This window comes from Pleurodeles waltl, chromosome 1_1 (assembly GCF_031143425.1).
Source record: "Pleurodeles waltl isolate 20211129_DDA chromosome 1_1, aPleWal1.hap1.20221129, whole genome shotgun sequence".
NCBI classification, from domain to species: domain Eukaryota; kingdom Metazoa; phylum Chordata; class Amphibia; order Caudata; family Salamandridae; genus Pleurodeles; species Pleurodeles waltl.
Genome location: NC_090436.1, coordinates 532,364,158 through 532,385,602, shown reverse-complemented (window position 1 = coordinate 532,385,602; position 21,445 = coordinate 532,364,158). Strand labels below are relative to the sequence as shown.

General features: G+C 44.2%; 1 protein-coding gene and 1 long non-coding RNA gene across 3 annotated transcripts in view; one reads left to right on the top strand and one right to left on the bottom strand.

Moving 5' to 3' along the window:
- Nucleotides 1-18,507, bottom strand: part of LOC138285585 (uncharacterized) — a 31,187-nt gene extending 12,680 nt beyond the window's left edge. The window contains exon 1 of one of the 2 annotated variants that reach the window (XR_011201616.1): nt 18,064-18,507. This is a non-coding gene — a long non-coding RNA (uncharacterized lncRNA). Of the gene's footprint in view, nt 1-17,070; nt 17,277-18,063 lie in introns of those variants that run through there. The other variant, XR_011201617.1, reaches the window with a different exon arrangement.
- Nucleotides 18,508-18,651: 144 nt separating this feature from the next.
- Nucleotides 18,652-21,445, top strand: part of ELL2 (elongation factor for RNA polymerase II 2) — a 238,435-nt gene continuing 235,641 nt past the window's right edge. The window contains exon 1 of the mRNA XM_069225710.1: nt 18,652-18,911. Coding sequence (XP_069081811.1) covers nt 18,753-18,911 — 159 coding nt within the window. The 5' untranslated portion in view covers nt 18,652-18,752. The remainder of the gene's footprint in view (nt 18,912-21,445) is intronic.

Here is a 21,445-nt window from a genome sequence, read left to right as displayed (position 1 = left end):
ACTTCCCCAAGCACTATGGAGAGTTGGTCTTCAGAATATTCAACGCCTCGAGCACTACTGGGATTGTACATTTAAGGCTGTTGGGTCTGTATTCATTTCCATCTTCCAGACTGTCTTTGGAGCCATTCCATCAGCTATCTCTTCACTCTTCTCAACTGTGTTTGGCAGCTTTCCTGTGACTTTGGCAGCTATTTGAGGGATACTGTTGCTGCTGTTCCTAATATGCTCTAGTTGTGCTTTCTCAGCTAAGCAGAGTAATGGAGCTACTACCACCAGCCCAGCTGTGCAGCGATCGCAAGATAGAGTTCTCTGGTCCTCTGTTGCTGGAGGAATTGGAGCATGATTGGTCGCTGTCCTTCCAACCAGTCCTGTGGTGCGTACAACCTGTCTTTCATTGCACCTGGTGCCTCTTGGAGTGTCTACCATTGGTGTGTCTTGCTGTTCGGCCCGTGCCTCCTGTGGACAAGGAACAGCTGATGTTCCCGATGAGGGTTCATTCACGGTTGAGCCCCCTGAGACTGAGGCTGATTCGCGAGGCCACCTATGAGGCACTTCTTATGAACTACTTGTCTCCACCAGGCACTATGAATGATGCTGCCCATGCAGGCGATCCTGTGTTTGAGGCTTCTGAGCACTTCTGATCCATGGATACGTCTGCTAATCCTGTAATCGAACTGACATCTGACGATGTAGAGTCATTCCTGGATGAGATCCCTTTCAATGACTTCCGAAACATTCTTCAAGATCATGACTACTGTTAAATAATTTGACCGTTGGCCTTACTAAATGTTTCAAAATTGTATGCCAAATTGCCTTATTAATTAGATTTGCGTTTGGCCTGCTGTGCTTGTCATGGCCCACATTTCATCTCTCTGCATGTTTTTAAGCTTAATTTTTTGTTAGATTTTAGCTTGTTTTTAGCGCAGAGCATTTTAGTTTGGACCCATGCACCCTCAATAGCGTGTCAACATCCTTGTTCTGGCAATGGGGAAGGTGTGGTGAATACTATTTATTTTTATTGGGACTCAGGAGGTAAGCTTAGCCCTTTAGCTTGCAGGCCTGCCCTCCCATCACCTAGTGACTTTTAACCTACATCGTGTGCACTATTTTAGCCCTTTTTTTTTTTATTGTTTCTTTTAAGATCGCTACTATTGTTTATAGGTGGAGAAATGTTTTGATTTGCATCATCAGTGCCACTCTGTGAAGGCATCACTACCAGCGTCATAATCAAGTGATGGACGCAGGTATTCACATCATGTCCTTTTCTCACTTACCTGTGACAGGAACATAATGTACACTTGTTGGGGATTGTTTACATAATTGCCGCCAAGACCAAAGATTAGATCTTTTCAAAGCAGCACATGAAGGGGTTGCTTCTGCCCATGCCGGTATGGCAACTACCATCTCCCTATTGCAAAAACGCTACTGGTGGCCAGGTCTACATAAACAGACTAAGCAGTATGTCCTTAGTTGCAACAATTGCCAATAAATTAAAGGATCTACCATCGAACACCTGCTGCAGGCACCCCTCTTAGTTACCAACACACATTAGAATAGATGTACTTGGATCATTGTGGTCCCTTACAACCAAATATATTTTAGTTGCTGTTGATTCATGCTCAAGATTTCTATGGGTGTGGCCACAATGATTGGCTAAAGCTTGAACTGTTATTAAAGATTTGCAAGTCTTCATAGGGACATATGCACTGGCACAATTCTACTTGGACCAGGGCCCTGCCTTTGCCACCAGGGCATTCAGGTACACCATGGCAGCGATGGGTGTGCATTTCTCATCTCACAATCATCCCAGGGGGAACATGATTGTTGAGCAGAAAAAAGAACAGTAATTAAAGCAATCCTTAAGTGCTAGAGTATTAGGTTCGGGTCATAGCTGGATAAATAATCTGCCGTCATGAGCACGCTGCTGATACATCGCCAGACTGTATTATCTAAATAGGGTCTGCGGGAGCCCGCTGTTAGGACAGCTAATCGGCAGCACTGGAGTCCAAAGCATCAGCTGCGATATGCAGCTGGCGTGACAGACTATATTCATTCGACACGGACGGCAGATGATGGCCATAGATCTAAATATGGCAGGCGGCCTGCCGTCAGCTTGATGAAGTAGTTCGTTTTGCCGCAGGGGCAGATTTGCAGTAATACCATCAAGATCTAAATCTGACCCTAAATCTTGAATATTCTCCTTGAATCAGAACTATATACCTGGAGGATCCCTCTTGTTGATGCGCGATTGAAGTGAGAACTTACAACTTTCTGTTATTTGGACATCAATATCTATCACAGCTGATGAGAATTATGGTGGTAACCTAAGTACTGCATCTTCAGATCCAAAAAGGCCTTTTGGACCTCACTGTCCCATCAGTAGTGGAAATGTGGCCCTGGTGAAAATGATTGTGCTGCTGGCACACCCTTTATATTTTTGCTACTGCCACGTTCTGTTTTTAGGGACTTAGACCACTTGATTACTGATTTGATTTGTGCTGGTGGGTGATGCCACTTGGCGTTGACAATTCTACAACTATCAGTTGCGGCTGGTGGCCTGGGACTCCCTCACATGGAAAAACACTTCATCAGCTCAACTGGAGTGGCTGGGGGGCAGGGTACTCACTCTCAGAAATGGGCTTCCAATGCCTTTCCTCTACTAATGGTGTGTTACAATGGCAGGTCATGCGGTAAAAATGTACAAGGGGGCAAAAAATAATTCTTTTTCATGCTTCCCTGATGTACTTGACATGTGCATTAGCTCTTACTAAGAATAACCCTTCTTGTGCACCGGTAATTCCACTACTGAGGCTCCCAATAAGGGACTACTCGTTTTGACCATGCTGACTTCGTCCGTGGCTAGAGTTTGGGATTGAGAGAGTGGGAGCATCATTTGGCCATGGAACCCTGTGCAATTCAGACACATTGGTACTTGAATTTAGACTCCCACATGATCATCTCCTTATTTATCAGAGAATTAGAGATGTCCTGCATACACTCTGGAACTTACGAACCACTGGCTGACTGTGTCCCACAAACAATGTACATGATGTCGGAGGTAAGGAATTTAATTAAATTTAATTATATGCATATACAGAGCTTTCACACAAAACGTAAGTCACACCACATTATGAAACCAATGGGAAACTGATCTGTCCAGATAATTATGCGATACCGGATCGTTGAACATCCATCTATGGTATCACGCAACATGCGATTTAAGTTGATCCAATTTCACATACTTAACAGATTTAATTCACATGTCAGAGTACGGGAAATATTTCCTGCAGCCTCATCAATTTGTCCCAGATGTAAACAATGCACCATCCAGACTAAGACCTTCAACGCATGCTGTGTGTCTGTACAAGCTTTCGTCTCTATTGGGGATGCATCACTTCTGGTTTAACCCAATCCACTGGAACACTATCATTGTGTCCTGGGATTACACCAATACCCTCATAAAGAAAAAGCGTCAATGTGGTTCGTAAACCTGGATCTAATGACAGCACGTTGTTTTAATACAATGAAAAGGAAGCATACTTTTCCCTCGTCTGCTGAGACAAGGTGAGTAGAAGCGACCAACTGGCTGAAAACGGAGAGACTACACCTTCAAAGAGAGGAGAGGGCAGGACAAATGAAAAATGTAATAACAACGCTGGGGTACTACGCTTGAAGCATTTAAATCTCAAAATAAAAATGATTACCAACTGTCAAGAATCCTCTGGCGCCCATTTTTTCATTTGAACATTCTATACCACATAAATACATATTTGCTGCTAGATCTCTACCTGAATACAAATCTGCACTTGGTCAAACTGTGCCACACATTATTAATGTGAATACTTATGCGATTCGTAGTGGTCAAGCACTTACAGCATTGCTGTTATGGATCTGTTGCACTACATGCAACTGTACCAATATAAAAAAGAAACCTGTGACTTCATAGCCTAAGGGTTAGGTTGGGGGTGTGGGTGGTGTTGTATTTTTTGGTTCTTGGTTTGAATGAATGGAAAGTGAAAAGCACTGATTTTTAACAGTGTGAAAAATATTCATCTCCTACAACATGATGTGTGACAATGTTTCTTTGTATTAAGTTTGCTGTTATTCTATGTAAAAATGTCATTTACAATAAAAAGAAAAGTAGATGGCAGCAAACCAAGGCATGTCTTTCTTTTAAAATATCTCTTTGAGAGCTATCAACCTGCAAGGAGATAACCATATATGAAAAGCGTGCCAGCTTTCGATGTGGGATGTGAATATATAGATAGTTGTATGTGGTATGTCATTCATTTACATGTTCAACACTTTGTGAGGTGCTAAACCCTAAGAGTATATGTTTCTGTGGTTTGCCTGTTTGGTGCCGAGAGTTGGCAGACAGCTCGAAGAACACACTGGTCAAAATGATTAGTGTTCTGGTTGAGAAAAGTCAAATGCATATGTTTACTGTGGAGAACTGCCACAATCTTCATCAGTGGAGGAAAAGAAGGCTACAGCTGTGGCAAAATTGACATTACTTCAGGAACCAACTTTTTGATTTGAAATGTTATAGCGATATAATTGTGAATAAAATCATAAATAAGGTGTTTTGTAGCCAATGTGCTAAGTGCTCAGGTGATCACACAGTAAGAGACCGTGAAGTAAAACTGAGGTGCATGTTCATAATGAGTTGAAGGACAGAGCAATGAAACATTATAAAGATGTTTGTTGCTAGTCTATCAGCCCAATGTGTTAGTTGTATTTAGTATAATCACCAAAATCAAGCATCCACAGCCAGGTGAGGTACCAGGACAGTCTGGATCTTGAAGGAACCAAAACATTTCACAGTGGAATTGTACCACTAAATGCTTTCTTAAATTCTATAACAAGGGATTACACATCTGAATCTCTGTGCCACTGTCTGGGTCACCTGAGAGTAAAGTGCCCAACTAGTTATAAGTTGTTGTCTTCAGGGGAAATTTAAGATGGACTCAGTGTTACATGCTGCCTGAAAACAGAAGGATGAGTAAAAACAAACCCCATCCACCTTAGAAATGAAAACAAATATAAGGAGGAAATTACTGCTGTCACTGAACAGTGAGGGACAATTGTAAATGAGGGCAACCCATGCTGGCCAGAGCCCTAAATACTAAAAACAGCATGGGAATAAGTGCAATTAATTTAATGCACTAAAGGCCTATAAGGGGAAAGGTTGTTGATACAGGGGGGAAAAAGAGTATACCGGTAAAGAATGGGAAAATATGAATGAATGCAAATGAATGAATGAATGTCATTTGTAAATTGCAAACAATCACCTCAAGGGATATCTCAGCGATAAAATGAGAGAATGAATGGAAACGTGTCCAACCATAACTGAAAATGAAGAAGAAAAAAAAAAAGGAGGGTAAAAACATCCACCAGAGCTGGAGAAAAAGCCAGGGTTTCAGGAGTTTTCTAAAACGACAATGTTGAGAGCTAGTTTAGCAATACGCAGAAGGTTGTTCCAAGCTCTTGCTCCAAAACAGATATAAATCTGCCACCTCTGGTTTGTAATCTACATTTTGGGATCCTTAGTAATGTGTTATTAGCAGATCTTAACTCTGTGTGGAGAATAAGGCACAAAATGATCCAAGAGAAATTATGTTCCCGCGTGATGAAACGCCTTGTAAACTATAGTTAAGGGAGTCCTTATTTAGAGTCTTCCACAGGTCCAGATGTGTGCTGAAGAGGTGGGTTTAAGGATCCAATATTTATGCCTGGTGCCCACTTTAAAGTAGGAGATGGTTCTGGAGGTTACCTCCCCTTTGGTGTGTCGGGCTATATCTTGAGAGACAAAAGACTGGTGACAAATCCTTTGTGAGTGTGTTCAGACAGAGCCTTTGTGCTTTGAAAGTGTAGGAAGTGAAGGCTCCTCACTCTTGTTGAGTTAGAATAGTCCACCCTGCCAACACCTAGAATGCAATTGTCTCACCGTCAGGGAGCAATACACAAGAAAAGGTTAGGAAAATAAATGCTACATTTCTAAACACAGTATGTTCAGAACTGTGATCTAAAATCTGACTACCATTAGAGAGGGCTTTTAATAATTCTATTCTCTTTTATTCAAATTTGTAAAGTGAAGGGCTACCCGGGACATCCCAGTGCCAATATCTGCTACATAGACTGACAATGGGTAACATCAAAGGCAGCCGAAGAGAGGCTAATTACCAAACAGCCAGGTTTTGAGGTGCTTCCTAAATAGCAGTTCATTATCAATGAGCCACACTCTATGGGACAGAGAATTCCACAGTTTGACTGTATTGTAGGTAAAGGAACGCCCTCCACTTCTCGCTCTCTGGATAGGGGGAACCTTAGCCAGTCAAGGCTTGGTTGATCTAAGGGTTTTGCCGTGGCAGTATGGTGAAATCAGAGGTCATAGTAGAGGGAGCTCTGTGCTTGAAGTGCCCTGTGTGCTATACAAAGGGCTTTAAATATCACCCTCTGGTCAACAGAAAGCCAATAAAGAGTGACCAAGGCCTGCCAAGCTGACTGATGTTGTGGGATATTGAGCAGAAGGCGGGCTGCCGCGTTCTGCATAACTTGCAGGCTCTTAGTTACAATTTTGGGAGCTCCCAGGTAGAGCGGGTTACCGTAACCCAGACAAGAGATTAATACCTGTACGGCGAGCCTTCTAGAATGAAGGGGGAGCAAGTGTAGGATTTTCTGCAACATTCTAAGAAGGTCATAGAAGCTGGCCGATAGTTTTGTTGCCTGGGCATCCATTGACGGGGAACTATCCAATCATACCCCCAAACTTTTTATAACCATTTTGGGGGTGGGAGATGCAGCTAAGCAATCAGGCTAGCCTAACAACGGATGGAAGTTAGGGGTTCAGTTTTGTCACCATTAAGCTTAAGGCAGGAACTGGCCATTTGGCTTGCTACCTTCTCCATACAAGGCCCCAAAAATGGAGGTTGGAGCCTGTGCTCAGGGACAAAAAAAAACACCAGTTGTGTGTTGTCAGTATATGATACAATTGATATCCTGAAAGAGAACACAATTTCTGCCTCAGGGCCCATGTACAAATTGAAGAACAACTGGCTCAGTGGGGAGCCCTGCAGCACTCCAGACTTCAATGAAAAGGTGTCCGAAAAGCAGGATTCACCATTTCCTTGAAGGTCCTGTCATTAAAAAAAAAAAGAAAAAAAAAAAAAGAAGGAGGTAAGCCATTTCAAGGCAGTTCCTGTAACTCCTGCACTGCTAATTATTTCAATGAGAGTTCCATGACTGACAGTGTAAAATGTTGCAGTAAGATCAAGGAGTAGAATGGCAGCCATACTTCCACGATCTAATAACATATTGGGCTCCTCCACTACTCCTAGCGGTTTTCGTGCTCTTCTTTAGTCAAAACCCCATCTGGGTCCAATAAAGGACATTATTTGCTTCTGTGAACCCAGACAGAAGCTGGTTGTTAGAAATTGGGTTTCTGATTGGCAGAGGTATGCACCCTGTCCAGGCAGGAACCACAATTGTGGTCGGAGTAAGTTAGATACACACCATAAATTAACTTGTGCTCACCCTCTGGTAGCGTGCACCAGAGCAGGCAGGCTTAACTTAGGAGGCAATGTGTAAGGTATCTGTGCAACACTTAAAACAGTAAAGTAATGAAAAAAAAACCAAAATAATCCACACAAGATTAGAAAAATAGAGCTTTATTTATTGAACAAAACAAGACCAAAACGACAACAATCCAATACGTAGAAGTTGTGATATGAATTTTTAAAGAATATTTGCAAATATAGTGCATAAAAGCTTAAAGTGCCAACCGGAGCTGCTTGGTCGCACTAGACCAGGGTAAATCCAAAAGTTCAGCCCAACTGTGATTGAGCATGTGCCGGCCACAGGGACCACCTCTGTACCTACGAAAAAATAACTTGGGTGGAGGGTTGCGAAAATGTCAAAGATCCGATGCGGGAAGCAAAGGGAATGATGCAAAGGTGATGCGTTTGTTCTGAGCTCTGCACTACGGGATGCGTCGTCGTCAGGCTGCACAGTCATCGATGTGATGTCCTTGAGCAGCAGTGCAGCAGCAAACCCTTTACGATGAAGAAAATGCGCAACTTGCAATGGATAGAGACTGAGGATGATGCACTGGTTACATGCAGTTGGTGCTGTGATGTCTTCGTCCTCAGCTGCAGCAGTGATGAGTCAGTGGTGAGAAGAGGAGGTTTCAATCGGCGCAGTGACTGCAATGCGTGATTTCTGTAGAGACCGGTACAGAACTCACTTCCAAGGGCTAAGGATTGGATTGGCACCACTTGGCAAGGTAAGACTCACAGTTGGCAGAGTCCAGAAGCAGAGTTGAGTGATGCCTTTGATGTCTTTGAGACTTTGGAACAGAAGGCAAGATAGAAAGCCCTTGGAATCACTTTGGTTCTGGGGGATGTAGAGATGCAGTTCCATTCCTTCTCACTCCCAGGCAAGAAGGGCAGCAGGGTATGCACAGTAAAGCAGGAGTCCAGCAAAGTCCAGTAGAGTGACAGTCCCTTCAGCAACACAGCCGTCCTTCCTGGCAGAATTTCCTCAAGTCCAGAAGTGTACTTATTTGGTAAGGTCAGAGGTACAGTACTTATACCCAGTTGTGGCTTTGAAGTGGAGGGTGGGGGAGTCTTCAAAGAGATGTCTTAAGGGCACAAACTCCCTGCCCTGGCTCCAGACTCACTACAGGGGGTATGCAGCTCTTTGTGTAGGGACATTCACAGCCCATTCAGGTACAAGTGTCAGCTACTCCTTCCCATCCTGCCCAGGATGACCCATCAAGATGGCAATGGCCCATGAGGATGTGGATGGCCCATGAGGCATACCTAATTTCCCTGTGTGTGGCTGTCTAGAGGGAATGCACGTAGCCCAGCTGTCACCCACCCTAGACCTGTATTCAGAGACAGGCAGAAGGCACTAGATAATTTAAAGTAAGAAAGTGTCAACTTCCTAAAAGTGGTATTTTTAGAATAACAATTATTTAAAATCTGACTTTAACATAAGCTGTGATTTTAAAATTTGATTCCAGAGACACCAGATTTGTAAAATGTAATAAGCAATACCAATGTTAACCTATGGGAGGGATAGGCCTTGCAAGTGAACAAAAGCATTTAAGAGTTTTGCACTACCTGGACATTGAAACTTAAAAAGTACATGTCCAACTTTGTAAATACAGTGCACCCTACCCTGGGGGCTGCCCAGGGCCTGCCTTGGGGGTGACTTATTATGTATTAAAAAGGAAGGTTAGGGTCTGGCAAGAGGGTTGTCTAAAACTGTATACACAGGCTCTGTAATGGCAGGCCTGAGGCATGTTTGAAGGGCTATTGCAGTAGGTGACACAATCAGTGCTACAAGCCCACTAGAAGCATTTCACCCTAGGCACGGGTAGTGCACTTTACTAGGGACTTGTATGTAAATAAATATGCCAATTGTGGATAAGCCAATGTTACCATGTTTTAGGGCTAGAACACATGCACCTTAACCCTGGTCAGCAGTGGTAAAGTGCACAGAGTCCTAGAGCCAGCAAAAATGAAATCAGCAAAATAGGATGTCAGAAGGCAAAATGTCAGGGGAAACCCCGCCAAGGATGCCACGTCTAACACTGGTCAACATGCTTCTCCAGTACCTTGGCCATCCAAGGGAGCAACAAGATGGGTCTATAGTTCCCTAGCCAGAGAGGGTTCAGAATATTATTTTTCAGTAACGTTTCCATGCATGTGGTACTGTTCCATTTAACAAGGAAAGATTTAACATTTCTAGGTGGGCGAGAATATGTGATCTGCCACTTGAGACAGAATGGGTGGGGGGGGAGGAATTGGATTAAGCAGGGATCCTGATTTCACTTTGTTAAATAGTACTCTGTGTTTGGCCAGAAAGGAAAGAGGAGATCCAGTTGCGTGCGTTGTCTTGGATGCCAATGCTGTGGAGTCTGGTGATGAGAGTGTTGTGGAAGGTGGTGTCGAAGGCTGCAGATAAGTCGAGGAGGATGAGGGCCGCTGTTGCCACTAGATAAGTCGAGGAGGCTCCTAATATCACCAGTAGCTGAGGTCAAGGCGGTTTCTGTGCTGTGACTGGGATGGAAGCCGGATTGGGACTGGTTGAGCGTGTTGTGTTTGAGGTAGTCCGTGAGCTGCTGGTTGATGGCCTTTTCCAAGACTGTGGCAGGGAAGTGGAGGAGCGAGATGGGGTGGTAGTTTTTTTTAGCTTGCTGGGGTCGGCTGAGGGTTTCTTCAGGAGGGTTTGACTTCGGCGTGCTTCCAAGCGGCAGGGACAGTGGCTGTGGCGAAAGAGGTGTTGAGGTGTTCTGTGAGGATGGCTCAGATTGTTTCTCCTTTTAGCGTGTAGAAGCGGTGCGGGCAGGGGCCCGCGGGGATCCAGAGTGTATGAAAGCCATGATGGAGATGGTGTCTTCGATGGGCTGCTGCTTACATTCAGTGATCTTATGGGGGGGTGGGGTGCAGAGGTGGTCATGGTCAGTGGATTGGGGATAGAAGTTGCTGTAGATGCCGGTGATCTTATGATGAAAGTAGTCTGATAGCGTGTCACAGAGTGCTTGGGGGAGGTTAATTGTGTTTTCTGAGTTGGTGGGCCAGGAGGATTCTCAGAGGATGCTGAAGAGTTCTCTAGCATGGTTGCTGTTTGCCTTGATGAGGGAGATGAGTGCTTCTTTCTTGGTCTCCCTGAGTTGGTGGTGGTATCTTTTGAGGGCGGCCCTGAAGGAGTCGTGGTCTTATTAGAACACCAGTGTCTTTCTAGTTTCCAGCAATGTTGTTTGAGGGTCAGAAGTTCTGGGGTGAACCATTTGGCTTGCTTGGTAGGATTGCTGCTGGTGGTTATCTTCGGCGGGCGATAGTGTCAGCAGCTGAGGAGATCCAGTTGGAGAAGTTTTGCACGCTGCCAGCTGGGAATTGGCCTTAAGCAATTCAGCACCGAATTTAGATCTAGATAGAGATGTCTCTACGACATATGTAGTATTTAAGAAATGGGTTAGCACAACTTTAGATGGATTAATCTCCTTGAAAAATCAGCAGGAAACCACAGCTGCGGGATAAAACCCAATGGTTCTCACCGGAGTTAAAGAAAACAGAAAAAAAAGACTGCAAAAGATGTGAAAGGAAGCAGAGGGTTAATTATGAGGACATTTGTAAACAGGCCTATAAAAAATATCTGGAAAAAAATAAAATACCAATATGCCACTTGCAGCTCTCAGACAAGTGACGTTGCAGTCCTTTAACTCCTCTAGAGAAACTTACACTATTGAAAACTCTGCGGGTTAAGGTGATGCGGGTCTCAGGACCATGGTTCAGCAGTCAGTACAATTTTACCTGCCTCGTAGGGCCCGGGTGCAGAGATGTCCTGGGTGTTCCTGTAGCCGAAAACATGAGCCGCATTTGCTAGACAAACACATTTTTGACACTCGGTCACTCGCAGGTCAAGTCCAAGGGAACCCATCGGAGGTTATGTTGATGTAGGTCCCTGGACCAAAGTTCACCAGGCAGTACAACTTTACCTGGCTTGTATTACCCACATGCAGAGTGGTCCTGACTGTCCTTGGTGCTGAACCCAGTAGCTGCGGGTGCTAGATTAACCACTTAGCTGGTGCTAGAGAGAAAACAAATGCAAAAGCTTGACAATGGAGCCAGTGAGATGGGTGGATGAAGATGGAGCAGAGTTCCCTCGAAGTGCAGTGTGAAACAAAGGAGATGATAGTCTGGCTGGCCACCAACAAGTCTTGGAAGTGGCAAACAATGTGCGGGGGCTTCAATGTCCCCGAGTCGGGGGAAAAATAGTGGCGGACTCAAACTTGCTCAAGGTCAGGACTACATTTCCCACAATGCGCTAGACAATTTACTTTTGGGTGATCCTTCTGTGGGCCTGAAGGCCAATGATTCATTTGTTTTGGGAGTTTGCTGGTTCCTGCGGACTGCAAAGGAGTAGTATCTATAATCCAAGGGAATTCTGAAGTTGCATTTGGTGTTAATAGAAGTTCCTCTTTCCTTTGGAATCTCTAGTCCACCACAAATCGCAGTAGTGTTGTTGCAGGGTGGTTGCCACAGGTCCAGAGTTGTGTGCCTTTCCTTTGTGCAGATCCTGAATTTGCAGACTCTGGTCTCTTCTTTATACTTGGGTGTAAGTCGAATCAGATCTTCCGGTTCTGATGCCAGGGGTGCTCCTTAAATCCTGGATTTAGGGGTGTTATGGGTGTGGGTGCAAGTGGTCAATGAGCTACTAGCCACAGTGGTTAATCCACCCCTGAGGTGACTACATCCGGATTGGGTGCGTCACCTTTTCCACACAGAACACTCTATGTTGCCACTTTTCAAAATGGTAGAAACCATTCTCAGCTATACAGATGAGGTAGCCCAGACCACCCTAGAGGTTTGGTTAGCCTTCTGGAGATGTATGTCTCCTGACTTATTAATTTTCCATCCTGTCTGGGTGCAAATGTGCATGGGGGCAAGGCGACAGATTTGTCCTCCTCTGTGGGACAGCCTACTGGCATATCAGAGGCGGTGTATGCTTGGAGGCTCACCGCCTTGAGGTGCCACTTCACTAACCATCCTACCAGGGAGGGAGGGGACACCTCCCGCCCAGAAAGGCCTTTGTTTCTGACTCCTAGGTATGGTCACAGCTTGTGGTCGGGGGGAGGGGATTTTGGTTTTGATGGCAGCAGCTGCAGGCTGTCAGCTGGGGCAGAGGAAATGTGGGGGCAACCAGGTGGGCAACCTCTAAGGCAGTCACCTGGGTGCATGTCACATTAAATCAGACTTTGGGTTCAAGTCAGGATTAATTAGATAAATTGTTTGATACCAACCAGGGCCATAATGGAGCGGGCGACCTTGAAATGCCCAAGTGCCAGCCCACATTAGCCTATGGCACGCTGACCACTTGTAGTAGACTTTAATGGAAAGGCCACTATAGGGACATAAAAGCTTGCAGTTATACATCCACACCTTTATTATAATGCACCCTGCCTCCCGGGCTCAGGAGGCATTTCTTAGGGTTTACTGGAATTTATTAAAAGCAGTGCCATGACTTTGACACACATGGTGAGGGCAAAGTTGAGTTGAAGCAGTATGTACTGTTCCTGCAGTCTGCACTGGAAGGCCTGCTGTCACAAGTTTACTTGGGTCACTCAGGGTGGCACAAATAGTGCTGCAGGACATGGTGACCCCTTTAACTCCCATGTCTTGGGTAACACTGGTATCATTCACAGGGACTGATAAGGGGGTTAAAGTCCTTGCCAATTGGGGATACCAATTCACAGTCATCATATTTAGAGAGATTGTACTAGCACTGGGGCCTGGTTAGCAGGCTCCAGTGCATTGTCAAAGTCATAACCATCAGCACTGGGGCATAAAATGTAGGGGTGACCAAACAAAAGGGCACTTTGCTACAGCCACCACAAAACACTACCTGGAGAGTCAGAAACTTGATATTCACCTTCTCCAAAGGCTCAAAGGGTGGAAGCTGAAGGGCCCTCAATACTAAGCGATGGTTCCAAGATGGAGAAGGATATAACTCCCTTGGTCACTTCAGAAAAGAACTCTTCATATGTCTAGACATTAACAGATCTAGATGATCCAAATGAGCACTTCCAAAGGTCTTAAGTCCCACCCACTGGGCTCAAAGAGTAATAAGAGCCAGATCCAACATGAATCTGTATAATACAAAAACAAATCTAGATTCTTGACAGGCTATACAAATAAAGATTCATATCCTCTTTCCTTGCACTATTTCATAAAGGAATTCCAATGCCTGGAATAGGACTTTAGGGTAGGACAGCTGGAATTTTGGATAAATTCTATGACCTCTACTGAGCATTCTTCGGGTAAAACTTTTACTCTCCGAAGAGCCACGCCTGAAGGTGTAATTTCTGTAACAACAAGATGGGGGTTGGACGTTCCTACGAGGGGGTACAGCTTAATCAGTATCACCCAGTGGGATTGAATTACCATCTCCAAAAAGAGTGGATACCAGGGTGTGTCTCCCAACCCGGAACTAATAGAATGACTAAAGCTCTGCCCGCTCTGATCTTTTAAAGAACCCTGGGGATCACCAGACTAGGAGGAAACGCGTAGGCCAGATCCACCTGCCATATGAATGACATTGCATCCAACTTCCACGTCTCAGCACCTGGAATAATTGTGCAGGGGTGTGAGAGAAGTACATTGTCTTTGGTGGCAAAGAGAGCGATACCCAAACCTTTTCTGCAACCTCTGTAACACATCCCTCTGCAAAGACATTGCATTAACTAAAGGAAAGACTTGGCTCAGGTTGTCCACTGCCCAGTTCTCCCTCCCTGGGAGATAAACCGCTTTCAGAGATTTGCAGTTTGACTCTGCCCATGTACACATTTTCTGTGCCAATAACTACAGGGACTGGGCTCTGCCACCTCCTTGATGATTCAAATAACCTGTCCCTACTCGGTTGTCTGTTCTTATTTGGGCATAGTGACCTAACAAATGGGGACAAATTCCTGCAGTGATAGGTGGACAGATTTGAGCGCCCTGAAGTTCAAAGCACTAGAGGCAGGAAGCTGATTCAATTTCCCTTGCTTAGACCAGGCTTTAAAGGTGGCAGCCAACTCCAGCTTGCTGGCATCAGCAGTCACTACGCTTGTTGGAACTATAAGAAAATAACGACCTCTGGACAGACTATACTCCATTAACTACAAATCCAAAGATCTCTCAACCTTCTCTGAGGCAGGAACTTCATGACTGTACTCTTGTGAGCATGTCTACCAATGGCTTAGTAAATGATTACGGGATACATATGAAGGCGGGTCTAAGGAAGCACATTGATTGATGCTGCCATTTAACTATGGGATACCGTAGGAACATCTTGTCTAAAAGAAAAATCTACAATGTCCTTCTTTAAAGTCTCCCTTCTTTCTACTGGTAGGAAAATGGATAGGGGTCATTTCCATGTTGAAATGTCCCTTATGAAGATCAGGTTGTCAGATATTGCTTCTTGGTGTTCAGTATAAGTCCATGATTCTGAAAAATCTTTACACTTCCTGGATGTGTACGATAGCCTTAAAAAAGGAAGAAGTAGAAATTAGCCAGTCATCCAAATAAGGAAATATATGAATTCCTCTTGTATGAGCAGCTCCCACCAAAGGTGCAAACACCTTAGTAATTAATCTAGGTGAAGAAAAAATCCGAAATGTTAGTACCTGCAAACGGTAATGAAGATTTTTCATACAGAACCTGAGGAACATCTGGGAGCTATGATGCACTGGAATGTGTAGGTATGCATCTAATATGTTTAGCAATGCCAGAACATCCCCAGCAGAATCTCCTGCAATTGTATCATTTTGAACTTTACATGAATTGATATTCTTAGGGTCGAGCACTGGCCTCAAGTCCCCAGGGTCCTTTCTAACAGAGAACAGAACTAAATACACTCATTGATCCCTTTGGAGAGGATTACCAGAATTATGGCGTGTTTCTAAAGCAGGTCTTCAATACCATGGGGGAGACTTTCTTTTCAATCGATCTCTTGGCAGTGGAGCCTGTTGAAAACACTTGGGCAGAATATATTCAAAAACAATATTGTAGCCGTCCTCTACTACTTTGGGGGCCCATTGGTCTGAAATCAATGTTTTCCAGGAGGTCAATAAATGAATCTTCGACTCCCTACCAGAATGTCCTTGTTGAATAGTCAGGAATTTGACTGGGATAAGACAGTAGGTTGCTGCAACCCGATCTTGTCTGAGGAAGGGATCCTTGCTCCCCAAGTTCCCAACCTCTAACGGGCTGATTAAACATGCCCTTAAACACTGGTCAGAAAGGCATTTTATTAAAAAACAAAAACATACTACTTGCAGCTTTTGTTGGAGTTAAGACGTTTCATGGCCCCAGTGGTGCTTTCAATCATTTCTTTGAGAGCTCTATAAAGCTTTGTTCCAGCAAAATGGATCTTCATGAGCACCTACCTTTGTATGGCATCTGCTTTCCAGGTTATCAACCAAAGTTGGCTCTTGACCTGGATTAAAGAACCCGAGGTTGAAGCTGTTGCTTTTAATGTATTATTATTATTAGATATATCTGGTAACATTCTTTGTCTGCTGTTTCATTATGGCGAGAATTGGGTGGTGTCTGCCCCCACCTCCATCAGTTCTGCTAACACCTGGAAATCCTTTAGCGGGGACTGAATTGCATAAGAAGAATAGGTGGCAGCCCTGATGGCAAAATTAGTTGGGGCACCTGAGCATCACAGTGCTGTTTCTACTCTCATATCCACAATATCTGATTGGGATGGATCTTCAGATATGATAGCCCCCTGTTACGGCAAACCTTCCATCAATGGGTCCGCTTTCACGGACAAAGGCTATTCATTCACAAAGTTATGGACGGGGCATCTTGGGGAGAGAAGGGAAGAAGAACATTATTTTTAGTTGCTTTTAAGTTTCTGTGCAAGGAGCTATATTGCTCATCTAGTGACTACTGTGGTGATGAAGACTAATAAATAAACATGTTCTTAACAGTATAATCAATTAAATTCAATTTCTCAGATATATTTTTCCAAACTTTGACCTACCAAAGATAAATAACCCCTTCTACCAGCATGGTGCTTGAGGCTGACGTCTGAACGCCCACATTTCCAGGCTTGATTGCAAAGAGAGACAGATATTTGTGTGTGCCGGCCATTTGAGTTAAGCCTGTGAGGGAGTAGCAGGTTTCCTTTAAATGAACTTTTAAACATACCACCCACCTTAATACATGCCAAGCATCGCTGTTTAAAAAAAAAAAAAACTCATAGTGTGCAGTTGCGATGTGTTTTGTATGTGACATCGCCCTCTCTCCAACATTTTGATGTCGTACAATGTGTTCCCATTTGACCTATTGTGGTGGTAAAAATACATTCTGCTTAGACTTTCAGCGCATTATAGATTGTCCTGGTGCATGTACTTTAACCTGTAAAGGCTGCGCGTGTATACTCGTCATTAGCAGCTATTGGACAAAACATCAGCCCTAACTTCAAGGCTGTAAAAGGCAAAAGAAAACAAGGACCTTCTGGTAGAGCTGTGGAGAGCAAAGTATAATTAACCACTTGAAACCCGAGACTCACCTCTTCTTGCTCAGCATACGGATCATCCGCCTCCCCCACTCCAGCAACAGCTCAGAACAGAGTTCAGGCTGCCAGCTGTAACAGAGCAGCAACACTGAGCAGTAAACCACTAACATATTTTTCAAAAATTCGAGCCAGAAGTGACTCCTAAGGAAACAAATCGACATGCACCTGGCTGGTACAGCACTGCATCGTGCTCACTTCCAGTAAGCAGCTACAGCCGTTGTTCCACTAAAACAAAGCAGCCACCCCCACCTTTCGCGGATCAGGAGGTTCTTCCACTAAGAAAAACAGTAAACTGTGGTTTAAACTGGCACTGCCAAGTGTCACTGAAGGGAGGATGAATTGTTGTGGGAGCTATTATACTTTTTTGGCTTACTGCATTTAGCAAGAGAAACAAACATGGATAACCAGTTATCACCCACAATTATGTTTTACTTTTTCAAGAAATCTCCGTCCCTGATGTATCAAAGCATAAAATGAACCAGCAAACGCCTGCACACTATGGTCGGAGCGGCAATGCTTTACGCTTTTCGTTCCCATCGTGCAACATAAAAAGTATTCACTTTAAACGCTCAAGTCAAGCAGCGAATAAATGTTCAAACCTTTTTGCTAGTCTCAATAAAGAATGAAATACGGGGTTTATTCCGGAAATCCAAACTATAACGTGCCCAAGTTTATGTCCAAAAACGTGTGACCACCTTAACTGACGATACATGTTTCTGGTTCCATTAGAAATGACATGTACATTCCATACACAAGTCAATGGACTATACTTATTATATTGTAAAGAAAACGACGACACGCTTTCATGTTGTCAAAATAGAATGTACGTAATATTTTGTAGAGAAAGTGTGTATTTTTAAGTCCGTGAAATAGCACACATTTCCCTCTTGAAACATACGGTATATATATTAATTCCAGAAACTAAATCTACATTTTACTCCACGCGAAAAAACGAGAACATAAGTTGGACTAAAACGGAATTCATACCTTACACCTCTCATGTGGGTGATTTAGTATGGTATTCGCCAAGCTTTACAAGTAAAAGCAATAGGTATAGATTTTGTGGTTTAGCAAATGACACGACACGGTCAATCTCGTCTTACATTCAGACGTTTACGCTGTCAGTGACGTACTGTTAAAGGAAAAGGCAGATGAGAGTGTGCTGTACATAGCCACCCCAATCGCTGTCGCGACTATGCTTCTCGCTGACGCTGCCACTTTAAATAAGGAGCTGGTGTCTCGCCCAGTGCCACTGGATTACCGAGTCCCGCCCCTTGTTCGTTCCACGAGCAGAGCTGCCTGACTGCCACTGCTCTCGAGTACGTTGAGCACGGCTCATCTGCATGTTGACCAGCGCAGGCGTATCCAATCGTCACCACTGACGTCAAAAATGATTAATTAAACGTCGTCTCAGACGTCACCTCTCCGTAGACGTCGCGTCCCCGGTTTTTTAAATGAAACCAAGGCTGGGCAAAAAGTACCACTAAGGTCCAACCTCTTGGCAGCTGTGCAGTGTTTTCGTCCAATCAGAAGGCGCACGACAGCGTGGGGGTGGGGCTTGCTGGGTCGACCAATCTGTGGCGTGGAGGTTCTCTGAAGCCACCGGGAGAGGTTGGACAGAACGGCGTAGTGCAGCGGGTTAGGTTGTACTAGTATATGATCGTCGGCTCAGCTGGATGGCCGGAGGCGGGGGGAGATCAAAGATGGCGGCGCTGAGCGAAGAAGGGAGGTATGGGCTGTCCTGCGGGAGGCTGAGCCAGGACCGTATCACCGTCCTGCACGTCAAGCTCACCGAGACTGCTTTCAGGGCGCTGGAGAACTATCAGAACACCAAGGTGGGTGAGGAAGAACATCTAGGTCGTGGACCTTTTGGTTCAGTTATTGAGATTAGGTGCTATTTCTTCGACCTAGCATCAGGATCTCGAATTGTATGACAACTAGCGCAAATTCATACCACCTTCCCAAAACTAACTTCTGGTTAACTGCCTTTACAAGAGAACCAACCGCTTAAGTTAATTAGTTGACATTCCCTCGTTAAGCATATTTAGGACTGACAATTTTTTAATAGCTGAGTTGTTTTAAAGTCTGCCATGGAGGGTTGCGACCCCAAGTATAAGTCTACTATTGCTCCTGGTTTTGAGATTGTTGGAGAGGTTGTTTGTCGCGCTTGCATCTTCATGAGCGAGGGCCTCCTTATCAATTTGTCAAAGAAGAAGGTGTAAAACAAAACATAGAACATCTTGAAATGCCAGCACCACGTAACCGCATACTTGTTAAATCCCCTGGTGTGTTCAATATGACAAGGTTTCAATCATAGTCGAATGCCGATCTTTTTTTTTCATGTGCCGCCTGGAAGTCCAAGCATCCGCCCCCCATTACCCGATTCTTTAGAGTTTATTATATTTATTTTTGAATTTCGGCTTTCTGTGATGCCTAACTTACTCCGAAGTGTTAAACTGCTTCCCAGTCCCCATTTTATTTTTCTGTACAGAACTTCAGCCTTTCTTTGCAGCGTGAACATAGTCGATATATTCAACTCCGAGCATCAACAGTATGTTTTTTTGGTGAATACAAATTGTCCAAATTAAGCAGTTAAGGCTATTTATCGGACCACATTCCCTTAAAAATGTTGTTGGCCTACAGTGTTTCCCTGTCTCTGGTGCCAGCTGGTCTCTGTGTCGACTCTGTAAGCCGAGCCAAACTCTGCTCGCGAGGAGGAGGGGCGCGGGGTGCGGGGAGAGTTTGCTGAGCTGTCGCTTTTTATGTATCTGGCTCATCCAGTGCTCCCCACTGAAATGGTATTGACGGTGCAAAGTCGGCGCTTGACAAAACGCACAGATCAGTATAGCTCTGTAGAGCGACCAGGAGAGAGATGTTGGTGCTTGTAAGGGAGAGATTTTTTTTTTTAAAGTTAGTACGGCTCCACTCGACTGTAATGGGACTCAGGGTTGAAGGGCAGTTACCTCAGCTTCAGTCACCGTGTTCACGGAAAGTTTCTCAATCAAAACTTAATTTTCATATCATCCTTCATGACTCGCATGGCTCATTTTATTAGATTGATTATTAATTTTCCCCCCAAGTTGCTAATTATTGTTTGTCATTGTGGTTAATGCATCACACGCTCACTTGGTTCACTATTTATTATACAGTTGATTGCCCCAGCCACCTGTCTTTGAACGATACACCGAGAGTCCATAATGGTTTTTTTTTTTTAAAGCTACAGATGTCTTTGGGGGAGCTAATGTTTGTTTTTTGTAAGCGCAAACGTGTTTGGTCGTGTATATCAAGAAGATACTTTTTATTGTTAAATCTGTAAATTTGTCTGGAGGCAGTCAGTCTTCTGTGGCCATTGCAGTTAATAAGTTTGATAGCTACGGGTATGGGGGAGGATGGGAACTAGGCTAGACTGACATGTCGGAATTAATCTTGATGTGAGGGACTTTTGTATAAGGTAGTTACTGTAGCAAACGGGGTGGCAGCTCCGGTGCAGTAGTCGTGAAAGCCTCCACCGCGGTTTTTTCCTTCATTTTAAACAATGTAACTTTTCTCCAGGCGATATTAGTTGATCCGTTTGAAGTCCGATTCTTAGGGGTTCTGAAAACTGAGTGGGACACTCAGCCTTGTTACAGTTCATGCCGCCCCAGTGGAACTGGTTATATCGGGGCTGACCCCATTCACCCGGATATACGTTGCACACCGTGTTCTGATTCTCTACAACCCCCCCCCCCCCCCCCTCCAGCTGGTTGGCTTGCTTCCAGTACCACCGTTTATTTATTTTATGGAGAATGGTCTCACCACACCATTGCTATTTCACGTTCAGAGAGAAATTGAAAATTCCTTTGCATAATAATTGATTTCGGGATATACTCGGTAAACCCAGTTCAAACATATAGGGCCAGATGTAGCAACCAGTTTTGCCCATTCTGTGTCTATGGGAAAATGTGTTTGTACATATGGCCCATAGTGTTTGAGCACACACTGCCTTGAGTTGGGTAATATGTATAGGCGATTAGAATGCATTTTTCCAAGTCTCAAAACACGAATTGCCTTTTTTTGCCTCCTGATTTTTGTGAGGAATTGAATCATTAGTTTCCTAATTTGTCACGGTGTTCGCTTTGCGCTCTTTGACCTACTCCGGTTGGTTGATTTAGAATCATCAATTTCATGTTTTGAAGTGCTGCCCTTGTACAAGGTTCGTAAGAATCATACACGCGAATGTGAAGATTTAGGTTTGGCACATATATTCCTGTCTGCTTGAGGCTAAATTACATATTACCCACGTTATGATTTTACTCAACCTTTGTTAAATGCTTGCTTGCTGCTTTTTTTTATTTTATGAAGATTTGAAAGCCTGTTACCAAATGTGGCT